Source organism: Urtica dioica, chromosome 4, assembly GCF_054948205.1.
Source record: "Urtica dioica subsp. dioica isolate 48M chromosome 4, U.dioica_male_clone48M_v1_H2, whole genome shotgun sequence".
Classification (NCBI taxonomy): domain Eukaryota; kingdom Viridiplantae; phylum Streptophyta; class Magnoliopsida; order Rosales; family Urticaceae; genus Urtica; species Urtica dioica.
This window is the reverse complement of record NC_142759.1, coordinates 9,013,934-9,026,836: the sequence shown is the minus strand read 5'-3', so window position 1 is coordinate 9,026,836 and position 12,903 is coordinate 9,013,934. Positions and strand designations below refer to the sequence as shown.

The following is a 12,903-nucleotide window of genomic DNA, read 5'->3' as shown; positions in this document are numbered from 1 at the left end:
AAACCATACAAATGATCTCATGTCGTATCCTTCTTAATGTGACGTTTTGCTCTCTCTCTTTTCCTGTAGCCAGGTATGAGAGAGAGAGCGAGAGAGAGAGAGAGAGAGGTTTTGCCCTAGAATCATTATGCACATTTCAAAAGCTATACAACAAGTACATCTACCAAGTTGGACAGTATCATTATCCCATCCCATACATTATTTTACTCTGAGTGGTACCAAAATTCAAACGACACGAACTGGAAAGAAACAATGGTTTAACTTGAGTTTGAATCTATCATATTGGAAATAGTACCACATACAAAATAAACATTATATGGTACACACACACCCAAACATCTTCCCCAACCAATTAATAATATATAACAAATGAAAGTATTGTTAATTTAAAACGACCGAAAACGACAGGAACTGTAAAAAAAGAAAGTAAACAATAATAAATAAATAAATAAAGGGTTTGAGCTGTAAATGTAAATGGGTCTCTGCAACAACACCATAATTGACCCGCACGCACGGCCTCTCTCTCTTTTCACTCCCTATTTATTTCTCGCTTTCCAATTCTCATGCTCAATTTCCACAATGACACACCACATTCAAACCCATTAAATAAGAAACAAACACAATATAAACATACGATTTCCAAGCCTATCTATTGTGTGTGTGTGTGTTTCTCTCTTCCTAACTTTTTTTCCTTTCTTTCTCATGATCCAGTAAAGTCCCTTTTAAATATATATCTATAAAGAAAAAGCATTACATATTCTCGTGAATCACTTGAAAGAAACATGTACAGCTCCGAAGAAAAAGCCGTGTCGCGAAGGAGACGAACAGCCTCTTTCTCTTCTTCCTTACTCGACGCAGTTTATCGTTCCATCGACGACTCAAAGTCCGTCGACGATCTTCACTACGAACAGCACCGACGACGAGAAGAACAGAGCGAGGAGGCAAAAACGACACCCGCGAAGAAGAAGCAGAGCAAAAACGACAACAACGGGAAACAAGACAAAGAGCTCGAAAATCTCCGGCGCGCTATGATGATCGAGAGCTGGGTCAAGAAGCTCAATAGCAGTAGCGCCCAAACATCATCCACGATGTCCACGTCAGCCTCAAGCTCCTCCGAGTCTCTCTGGTCTTCCTCCGAGACAGAGTCGAGACCGAGACCGAGTCAAAAGCCCGAGAGACAGAGACAGAGAGTCATCTCGGAGCCAGATCAGGATAACCCGAAGCCCTGCTACGGATTTTCGAGGACGACCAAGCTCAAGGCCATGAAAATCTACGGAGAGCTCAAGAAAGTGAAGCAGCCGATCTCTCCCGGCGGTCGGATCGCAACCTTCCTCAACTCGTTTTTCAGCTCCGGCAACGTCAAGAAGGCCAAGATGTGTTACGTCGGAGCCGCCGAGGACGTCGCCGCCGCCTCCGATCCGCCGTCGTCGAGGTCTTGCCTGGTCAAACCACAGGCTTCTTCGAGAAGCGAGAAGAGATCGGTGCGGTTTTATCCGGTGAGTGTCGTCCTCGGCGAAGACGACGACGGAGAAACCCACGATCCTCGTCTCATGCCATCCTCGGACATGAGGAACTTCGCGAAGAAGAAGATTATCGTCGGCTCTGCTTCGAGTGGGAGGTTTTGCGACGATCATCGCCGTGAAGCCGAGGACGACGGTGATGAGGAGGATGAGAGTTGTTCAAGCTCTGATCTTTTCGAGATTGATCATCTTGTTGGCGTTGGGTTGAGGTATAGCGAAGAACTTCCTGTGTATGAAACTACTAGCCTCAAGACAAATCACGCCATTGCTCATGGTTTGATCTATTAGTGTTTTACTAGTTATAGTTCCTACTTGAAAAAAAAAATCGAAAAATGTACGTTTATCAATGGTATTGGTTTTTGGATGTGGGTTTATGAACATTTTTTTTTAATTTCTTTTTGTTTAGTTTAGCTTATGTTTTTTCTGCTATTCACTTTTTGTTTGATCCGAATGCGTAGCAAAGTGTGGTAAAACGTGGTGTTTTAGCAATGGAGAGAGAGAGAGAGAGAGAGAAAAGGACTTAAAGTAGGGAAAAAAAGAAGAAAGGTTAAAGAGGAAAAAAAGAAGAATCAATACATGCAAATGTGCAATTGCAAATGGCATGGCTCTTTAAAAAGGTGTGTGCTACTAAATACTAATACGTGTGACCAAAACAACAGTCCCTATCTTGAATATAATAACGAGAGCTTTGTGGATTTAGCTTTACTTGCAAAAAGTCTGCTTGAAAAAGAGAGGTGGAAAAAAATAAATTGAAAAAGTAGAAGACAAATCTTATTTGGTGTGAGATATGAGAAAGAGATATAGTGAGTGAGACTGAGAGGGTTTTGTTTTTTATTTTTGTTATATCTCTCCATTTATTACTTTTACACAGGCTTGGCACATGGCCTCACCATCCCAAAGGTAAATTAGGCCCCCCCCTTTCTATTTTTTTTCAACTCAAAAGAATGGGAAATGATTGAGATGCTACAACTTTGGTTAAAATTTCCAAAGTTGTAATTATCTAAAGTGTTTTTCGGAGCTAATTCTCAGAGGATTCTAAGTTAAAATGATATCCATGAATGAGTTTCCACTTATTCATTGTTTGGGTTATAAAAAATAAAAATAAAAAAAAAAAATAAAAAAAAAAAGAAAAAGAAGAAGACTTGTTCATGGTAAAAATAGCGAACAACATGTTTTGTTTGATTTGAGTTGGAAACGGATCTGCCATCAACTATTTTAGTGTGAATTTTTCGATAAATTTTATATACACACTGAAGAATCATTTTTTTAATGGTCATTAGATCGCGATTGATTAGATCTATTTATCAATCATTTTGTGTACTTTGAAAGAGCCTTATCTATACTTGAGTTTTAATGTGCTATTTATTCTTTCATTTTTTTCTTTTTTAGAAAATATGCACAATATGAGCTATCACATGCACTGTGTTTCACTCCGATCTAAGTCCGTGTTATGCATTTTATTAATATGTTATTCTCTTGTATTTATGGGTGTTTTATTCTAACTCTAATGGAAGTTACGTGCAATTTTGTTTTAAAAAGTAGGTTTCTAGCTAAATAATCAATTGAAATTTATGGATTCGTAAAGTAGTAGTTGTCTAAAGCTATTGAAGTCATCAAAAATTTTAAAAATGTGTATGTACCAAATGTTAATAATTTTTTTGACGCTGTCAATAAACTTTATGACAATAATATATATTGCTGATATGTAGTGGTCAATATTTTTATTTACAATGTTAATATTTTTTTGAAAAATATAATATTGACTATTTTGCAAATAATTTGATTAGTTTACTAATCAATTAGTTTCAACTAATTATTTTGTATATTTTGTTGTTAAAATGGTTCACTAAAAAAGAGGATGTATAAATAATAAACCCATGAGACGAGATTAAAGAAAATGAAACTTTTTTCAAAATTGAAAAAATTCAAGAAAAATAAAAGAACAAAAGTAAGTAGTGATTTAAATTAGGAAACCAAAAGTTTTTTTTTTAGTTTTTTTTTAATATACCTAGTTATAGCAATTTCTTTACTCTATTATATCTTTTTCTTTTTTGTTAATAAAGAGTTCTTCGAATGAATATATTGATAAAAATCAAAGGCTTATACTACAAGAATTGTCCAAAAGAAATTTTAAAACTTCTACAAGAAAAAAATGAAAAGTAGACCACAAACAATCATAAATATATAGCAAAATAAAATGTGGATTACCCGTCTTTGCAAATAACGAGTGATAATCATATTATTACACGAATCACGAGCGGAAACGTTGGTTTTCGCCTGTTGTGAATTGCAGTTATAGGGGTCTTTTCCGATTGAGATTCACGCAAAAAAAAAAAAAAAAAAAACCCATATATTATATTTGAGATTCAGATCTGAAGAAATTAGCCACTCTGATTAAAGATCGAATGGTGCAAAAGTCAGATCTAATAAGTATTGTTTATTGAAATATAATTGAAAGAAAAACCAAAATATGAATATGAAAATAAAGATAAAAAGTATATTTTTTTTAGGTCGGGAGTTATTCATTGGTCAAAACTACTAGCGTCTCGGTTTCTCCGGGGGGGGGGGGGGGGGGGGGGGGGGGGGGACGATGACACCGAAAATTGAAAGTTCAAATCTTAATTTTTTTGAAAAAAAAGAGCGCGGCGATATATATATATATATATATATATATATATATATATATATATATATATATATATATATTTAGAGTCGAGGATACATACTTCCTCTATTATATCTTTTACTCATTCATGTGTTTTTTCTTTTCTTATAACGCTGCAATACTAATGATAAAATTCATTCCGTTAAAATCTTCGGTAACTGACGCAAAAGTAAACTAAGACGTGTAGAAAATATAAATATGATTCAATTTTTTTTTTTTTTTTTTTTTATATTCCTCTAATTCGTTTTCTTACAATGGGTTGCTTTGGTATTACAAATATGAGGAGAAATATGCAAATCCAAACACGATCTCGATGTTTATCTGACAGAAAAATAATAGAGTTGCATTATTCTTCATACTTGGCAGACAAGTAGGACCTCTCGTTACGGATCTGAGAAGTCAAAATGTAGCAGGATTATACATGATGGCAATTGTGCGAACTAACTTTTCTACACTAGGCTACAGGAAAGAAATACACAATAAATAAAATAAAAATATAAAAAGAAACCCTCAGTTAAATGACACAGCATTTTATTATGCACTTAATCACACAATTCTATCGCATGTTTTACAACCTACCACCGAAAAAATAAAACTAACCCTACGATTTTTATGGTTTATTAATAACCCTTCAATTATGTTATATGATGTCTGTTTGTAAGTATGTAGCCCCTTGGAGAAAGTTTGAATTTTGGTCAAACTATAATTTTATTCAAGGAAATAGTTAATATTAGAGTTGGGTTTCATATTACCATTTTCAAACTTATTTCTAATTAGAAACTAACCTCATTTTGTTCCTAGCCTTGGTTAATCGATTTCTTCACCCTTGCAAAGCTGATTCTTTTTTCGATTCACTTTGGGTTCTTCATTTTCGCAGAGCTAGTCCCTTCTTCGATTCGCTCTAGGTTCTTCAATTTTGCGAAGCTGGTTCATCACTGCTTCAAATTCTCGTTGTTCGAACTCATCTATATGCTGATTGTTTGATATGTTTTGATTACGAATAAGTTTGATTCAGTTTTTATTTTGGAATCGCTCATTCCTATTGTTCAAACTCGTATTTTCTTTCAATCGTGCGTATAGTTGTTCATTCTTAGATTTGTCCTAGGTTATTCAATTTCGCAGAGTTGGTTCATCACAGCTTCTAGTTCTTGTTGTTCGAACGCATCTGTTCGACCTGTTGTTTGGTATGTTTTGGTTTAATTTTTTTGAAATGACTGATTTATATTGTTCAATTTTAAAAATAACCCTTATATTCACAATAACTATAAAAAAAATTACACAAATATTTTTAAAATAGTCAAATAGACTTCATATTTTTAAATAATAGCCTCTAGCTACAAAATTTGTTGACTTTATTCAAAAGAATTTATAAAATATGAAAAATAAACATTTAGAAATATTATAAACACTGATCATAATATTCTCTTTATAAATAATCGCAAACGCAATTTGTTAAGTGAAACAAGATTTTTTTATGATACACCGCTAAAGAGCAAAATTTTATTTCGTCATTTGGTAAATAATAATAAATGGCATAACGACTCTGATTAGACTCTTATTTACATTTTGTGCGAAGAAAAAAATTCGTATATCCATGAAATGATATGAGACATTAGTGCCCACTAGCGTTGACTTAGAAGATATTCAAAGAGAAAAACAAAGGAGGTGTAGTTTTTTTTCCCGAGAAAGTTAAAAGAACCAAAACTTTGTTAAGTGTTTTACTTGAATTAGGAGGGTGACATGTCTTTGTAGACGTTGATAGAGTACCATGGAGCTATAATTCAAAGTTTTTAATTGTGTCATGATTTTTCCCCTCATTACAAACTACCTCTCCTGTGATTTCAATTTGACGAGAGTTCAATCCATATTAAAAAAAATATTCTGATTAGACTTACTATTATTAAAGAGAGATTTGTTGTTTGATGTAAAGTTGTCCCTAAGTTTCCCATAGGCAGGGATCATTGATGTTAAGCTTTCATCAATTGTAATTTAGAGACTATTTAAGAAAAAAAATACTTCCCTTAATAATAAAAAAAAGACTTAATTGCCCAAATGGTTTCCAACTTTTGTAGTTGGTATAATTTGATCAACTCTTTTTTTTTTTTTTTTCTTTTAGGTGGCTTGGCTTTTTATTTATTTTTTTTACTCAGTAAAAATTTATATTAATGCAAATTTTTTAGCTTTTTTTTCCTGTAGAAATTGTCTCCAACTTTCCGTCCTCTATGAGGAAAGATAAGTAGATTTTCCCACTGATGAGATTGAGATCATGTTTTAAATAACGGAAATGCTCTGTGACACAGGTCACGACCACGAACGACACTCACATTTTGACACGTGGCACTGTGCTGCCACGTGTCAAAATGTGAGTGGGTCGTTCGTGGTCGTGACCCGTGTCACATAGCAATGCTCTTTAAATAAACACATTACGGATCATTTTCACTGAATGAAATAGGTGTGACTACTAAAGGTATAAAATGCCGTCGGTACCTTTTGTATGTTTAGTAGTTGTTACTGTTGAAATTCACTTCTAGATAAAGTATAAGAAATAACAGTATTTAGACGATATTTATAGCTATTTTTTATATATATTCGAATATGTCTTGTTGTATCTGTTTTTTGTATTTAATTGTTTTTGTTGCTTAATATTTATTTTTAATTGCCATCTTGTACATAATTAATTTTGTAAACGTTGAAAATTGAAACCAAGGTCTCATGTCATTCTTTTTTACCAAAAAAAAAAGTTTTATTATTTTAAGGGAAAATAATATATATATATATATATATATATATATATATATATATACACACATACATACACCATGTGTTTTAATGAAATGTCGAGTTTAACTTTTGATTTTCAAAAATATCGAGTTTGTACCTTTATTTAATCAAAATTACGAAATTATACCTTAAAATAGATAACAACGCCACAACTATACTTTTTATTGATGGTGATTCTGATATAAGAAATCGAACTAAACTCCAAACCAGTACCTTAACTCTCAAATTCTCAATTTTGAAATAAAAAATAGCCCTAACTCGAAATAGACTAATAGAATTCATACACCCTAATAGATGACTTCTTTCCATATTCGAATCGCAACTTTGAGTCCTGAATTTCATGCTCGAATCAATGATTTTGATGACTATCGAATGTCGATTTCTTCCACTTCTTTTTTTTTGCGTTCTCCACGATTTAGAAATTGTTGTTTGTTTTTTTTCGTTTTTATATACATTACATATATAGTACAAATTAATAAGGGTGAAATGGAGTTTACATATAAATATTAGAGCCAACATCAATGAAAAATCAACAAAAAGAATGTTTGTGGCGCTGTTATCTATTTTAGGGTATAATCTCGTCATTTTAATGATACATATGGTATAAACTCGACATTTTTTAAAATTAAAAGTCAAATTTGACATTTCACAGAAACATATGGTATATATGTGTTATTTTCCTTTATTTTAAATGTTATTTCTTAGTACCTTACTAAATGCGATTTAGAATTTTGAGTTAAATATGTTATCATGGATATATACATATATATATGTATGTATATGTTTTCTATAATTTTATTATTATTTTATCTAATATTCTTTGATTTTTATATAATAACGAAAAATATATGTTAGTATCTCTGTCTATAATCAATATCTCAATAAAATCGATACTTGAGCAAGTACTATATAATAGAAAGAAAAAAAAAAAAGATTTGTCATTTAGCGAAATTGTTTAGGATGAGCTAGCTAGGAAAGAAATTTCAAAAACCAAATTATCACTAAATGTAAAAATCAGAGATCATTTTAGCAATTAAGTAAAAGTTGTAAGCAAACAGCAATTTTAGAGGGACCATTGTGTCTAAAAAAAATAAGAACGACACCTCATGCATCGTATAGAAGAGAACCATCTTATTCTCTGTTCATTGAATTTGAAATATTCTAATGCAAATTACTAACATCTCACGTAAGGAACTACATGCACTTCTCAATGGAATGGCAGATTCCTCTTAAATATTCGCTAACATAATAACAACCTCTCAATCAAGTTCAAGCTGGGATTGAAAGATTTTTGTCTACTTTTTGGTAATACCTTGTATTCGAGTATATGTATTTGATTAATTATTACTTCATTATAAATTCTGTAAACATTTTTTTTATACCAACTTAATATGCTCTACCGTGGCGTGTACTCTTCTAGCCATTAACAGATTTTACTACACATCGACAAAATAATTCATAGTATTTAATGTAGATGGGGAATTAAAAGGTTTGAAGAGGTAGAGTGTGCAACTTTCAACCAACCTATCTGCCAAATGTGAAGGCTAAGTATTAGTATTAAGTGGGGTATGTTTCTCACCAACCAAACAGAATTCCGTGGCATTTGCCGATGCATCTACACAATTTGTGATATTTATTTATACAAACATTTGCATGTGTACCAGATAATTATCATCAGCAAGTTAGAGGACCACCGTACCAGCTATGCATGTGTGTGTGCTGTGCGTGTGTGTATATATCTACATCTATATATATGGAGCCAGGGCCGGCCCGATCTCATCCGGGGCCCTAGGCGAATAAAAATTTTGGGGCCTTTTGATAATAATAAAAAATTAAATATAAAACAAAAAATTATAATCAAGTTTTTCATTCATCAAAACATAACACGCCTAACACTTTTAGATGCAAAAATACTAATCAAATTCGTATAATCAAGTTTCTCGACCATATCTTTTTCAATAGACAAAGTAGCTAAACCGCTCAATCTTTCTTGCGACATAGTTGAACGAAGATAAGACTTGATCAATTTTAACTTTGAGAAGCTTCTTTCTGCATGGGCAACCGTGACTGGTAAAGTTAGCATAATTCTGTAAGCGATCCACGCATTTGGATAAATGCAATCCAAGTCCTTTATGTAATTCAAAACATCGATTGCTTTGTTTATATCTTCCGGGACACTACGGCTCAACATTTCCAGTTCCTTGAAGAGATCATTCTTGTCTAAATCTGAAATCTCATTATGCTCCATCGATGATGCAAGATTGTCGCAGAAACTCTTTAAAGTGTGTTTATCGACGACCTTTAATTTCTTCAAATCAAATAAAAGCCCGAACTGTTTTTCAAAATCCTGAAACTGTACAAACCTATTGACAAAGATAATTATGACAATAAATTATGAACAAAAATATTTGTTGATACAATAAGTGTTGAATAATAAGATTAAATAATCTAACCTGCTATGGAATGACGATATAGCTTGATCAACAATGTAGAAAAAATAGTTAATTTTGAAGGACTCTTCCTCGGATTGTGAGAGCGCGTCACTAGCGTTGTCATCAAATTGTCTTTTCCTCTGTACTCTTCGTTTTTCAATGAACACGGGCTCTATATCCATCTCAATTGCTATCGTTGTAGCTTGCAATTTAGCTTGATCATATCCAATTTCCCTGTATTGCTTCAAAAAGCCAAGTAGACTTTCTAATTCTTTGATGGCAACATCCATTTGCATATCTTTAGTTTGGAGAAATTTGCTCACGTTGTTAACAACAAATAACAGATCATGCCAAATAATTAATGCCAACAAGAACTCATAATTCTGGATATTGTATACGGCTAAAGTCTCAGCATCACTTTTTGTCTTGGCATCTTCGTTACTATTTGCCAAAAACATTAAAGCTTCTTTTATCTGCGGGGCTTGGTATCTTATTGCTTTAACGCTATCAATGCGACTTTCCCAACGTGTTTCCGACAATGGCTTGACAGTGAGACCTTTCACATGATCATTAAAGACTTTCCATCTCTTCGTAGAAGCTGAGAATAATGTGTATATTCGTTGTATGACACCGAAAAATGACACAGCTTTGGGACAACAATTAGCCATATCACAAAGCATAAGATTCAGAGAATGACAAGCACAAGGTGAATAAAATGCTCTAGGATTCTTTTCAAGCATTCTACTTTGTACACCTTTATTTTTTCCTTTCATGTTAGCACCGTTATCATATCCCTGCCCTCTTATGTCATCAAAATTAAGATGAAGAGCCTCCAAAACATGAAGAAGTTCATTAAAGAGCCCAAGTCCTGAAGTGTCATCTACCTTTATGAACTCTATAAAAAACTCTTCAACCACAATTGGATTTTTGGAAATATTCACACACCTCACTACTAGAGACATTTGTTCTTCATTGCTAACATCCGGCGTACAATCAAGTATAACCGAAAAATATTTTGCTTCTTTTATTGTGGAAACAATTGAGAGTTTCACCTCGTTTGCCATCAATTGAATCAATTCATTCTGAATTTTGTGACTCAAATAATGGTAATTAATTTCCTTTTTCGAGATACGGCGAACATGTTCTTGCATCGTCGGATCAAACTCTGCAAGCAATTCTATCATCTGTAGAAAAAGCCCATTCCTCTCTTCATATATTTTTTCATTATCCCCGCGAAATGCCAAATTATTTCTCCCAAGCCTTTTTACAACAGCTAGTATCCTTTGTAGAACCTGTTTCCAATGCTCCTTTTCTTTGTTGATATGTTCTTGTAAACTCGAATCAATGGTTGACACTTGTTTAAGCCTTTTTTCCAAATCCACCCAATTAGCAATAGCGTCAACGTGTAGCTTATTTCTCTCGTGGCTATAAAGTCGTGCAGAAATATTATGCCAATCATTTAAACCTCCATCACCTAAGAGGCCTACATTATGACGATTCGTTGCAAATAACTTACAGCAAAAGCAAAAAACTTTATCGACTGAAGTTGAATACACTAACCACCTCCTGTCTTGTCTCTCTCCATTCGGTAAAACTCGCCAATAATGATTTGAAGAGAAACTTCTATCAGACTCATCTTTAGGAAATCTCATATCAACGTTTCTTTTAGGACCTTTTTCAACAAGAAAATCGATAAGACTTTGATTTATTTGCTTCCAATTCGCCGGATCATCCTTATCAAAACAAATGGAACCTATTTCATTATCGTGTTCTTCATTCGGGGTCACATTCTCGTTCTCATTCACGTTCTCGTTCTCGTTCTCGTTCTCGTACTCGTTCTCGTTCTCGTACTCGTTCTCGTTCTCGTTCTCGTTCTGACTAGTTTGTTCGTTCTCAATCCCGACTTCAGCTCTTGTTTTATCCGTAACCACATCTTTTTTAAAATACTTATCGAGAGAACCAATTTGACTCTTATGTAAAACTTCTTTTTTCTCTTTTTCTTTTCTTTTTTCTGCACCCGACTTGTATCTTCTAATTGAACTCATTAAATTAACTGCTGAAAACAATTAAAAATAAGTTAATAAATATATAAGATGAAAAAAAAAACATAATGAAATACAAATTCTAATTGCTGTATACTCACTTGACGAACGAAATTAAAACAAATTCTAATCGCTTGATATCTACACTGAAACTCAATTCTAATTGTCCTGTGTATACTCAAACTCAAATCCAAGCAGCCAAGCTCACACGCAAATTATAATTGTCCTGCATATACAACCAGAGATGCACTGCTCAATATTCAAATCCCTAAATTCAAAATCAAATCCCTAATTTCAAAATCAATTCTCAATATTCCAAATCTCTCATTTTCCTCACCTTGATTTAGTACGACTCGGTCGGACTCGGAGATGCACTGCTCGTTCGTTTGGGTCGCGCGGAGTCGGTGCGTTCGGCGTTCGTGTGGGTCGCGCGGGGCGGAGACGGCGCGTTCGGCGTTCGTCTGGGTCGCGCGGGGCGGAGTCGGTGCGTTCGGCGTTCGTGTGGGTCGCGCGGGGCGGAGACGGCGCGTTCGGCGTTCGTCTGGGTCGCGCGGGGCGGAGACGGCGCGTTCGGCGTTCGTCTGGGTCGCGCGGGGCGGAGTCGGCGCGTTCGGCGTTCGTCTGGGTCGCGCGGGGCGGAGACGGCGCGTTCGGCGTTCGTCTGGGTCGCGCGGGGCGGAGTCGGCGCGCTCGGCGTTCGTCTGGGTCGCGCGGAGCTGGTCGTTTGGGTCGCGCGGAGCCGGAGGAGAGGAGACGGCGCAGAGGACGTCTGGGCTTGGGATTGAGTTCGTCTAGGTCGCGCTGAGGGGGGAAGGTTAAATAGAAAAAAAAAAAATTTGGGGGCCCATCTATATTTGGGGGCCCTAGGCTTGGGCCTAGCTCGCCTTAGCCCAGGGCCGGCCCTGTATGGAGCATATTTAGTTTCTTCTGCATTTGTCTTACTAGAATAATAACATTTTAGTTGTTGGAAAATTTTGGAGGATAAAGAGTATTTAATATCTTATTGATTCATGGTAATTATTTGAGTGGCCGTACGCTCATCTAAGCAAAATGTCTTAATTATATAAGTAATTTATTGCAACTAGCCAATTTTCTACTTTATTTTAAGGATCTAGTTCAAATTTCATTTTATTAGATAAATAGTTCACCAAGCCGAAGTTAATTAAATTAATTTGATTAATTAAACAGTTAATTTAATTAACTTCGGTTTGGTAGACTATTTCCTTAATAAAAATGAAACTTGAGCCATTTTTTAAAAAGAGGGAAGGTTATTGGACTACTAGCCTAATTGCCCCTAATCATATTGTTATGTGAATGGATTATTCATTTTCATAATTTAAACTAGGATAAACTAATGTACAAATATTGATAAAAATAACCATGAATTTAATTTGGAACTAAAATGGAATAGCAAAAAGTTCTATATAGAGAGTTTATATATATATATATATATATATATATAT

The 12,903-nt window shown here is 34.3% G+C and overlaps 2 protein-coding genes across 2 annotated transcripts; one reads left to right on the top strand and one right to left on the bottom strand.

Moving 5' to 3' along the window:
• The first annotated feature begins 366 nt into the window (after positions 1-366).
• LOC149400135 (protein BIG GRAIN 1-like A) lies at positions 367-1,879 on the top strand. Its single transcript, XM_089610965.1, has one exon. It carries the CDS (start codon positions 783-785, stop codon positions 1,806-1,808), a length of 1,026 nt encoding a protein of 341 aa, XP_089467091.1. The 5' UTR covers positions 367-782; the 3' UTR covers positions 1,809-1,879.
• A 6,879-nt stretch (positions 1,880-8,758) lies between these two features.
• Positions 8,759-11,034, bottom strand: LOC149400134 (uncharacterized). The gene is made up of 3 exons (XM_089610388.1): positions 10,959-11,034; positions 9,420-10,881; positions 8,759-9,329 (listed from the first exon to the last, which is right to left on the bottom strand). Exons 1-3 carry the CDS (start codon positions 11,032-11,034, stop codon positions 8,840-8,842), a joined length of 2,028 nt encoding a protein of 675 aa, XP_089466514.1. The 3' UTR covers positions 8,759-8,839.
• Positions 11,035-12,903: the final 1,869 nt, after the last annotated feature.

Bases quoted from the DNA above. Each gene is read 5' to 3' on its own strand.
- LOC149400135 (XM_089610965.1), top strand. From the start codon at position 783: ATGTACAGCTCCGAAGAAAAAGCCGTGTCGCGAAGGAGACGAACAGCC.
- LOC149400134 (XM_089610388.1), bottom strand. From the start codon at position 11,034: ATGAGTCTGATAGAAGTTTCTCTTCAAATCATTATTGGCGAGTTTTAC. The intron at 10,882-10,958 runs GTTAGTGTATTC...GTCATAATGTAG, and splicing joins GAGAGACAAGACAGGAGGTG to GCCTCTTAGGTGATGGAGGT. The intron at 9,330-9,419 runs GTTAGATTATTT...CTTTGTCAATAG, and splicing joins ATATCGTCATTCCATAGCAG to GTTTGTACAGTTTCAGGATT.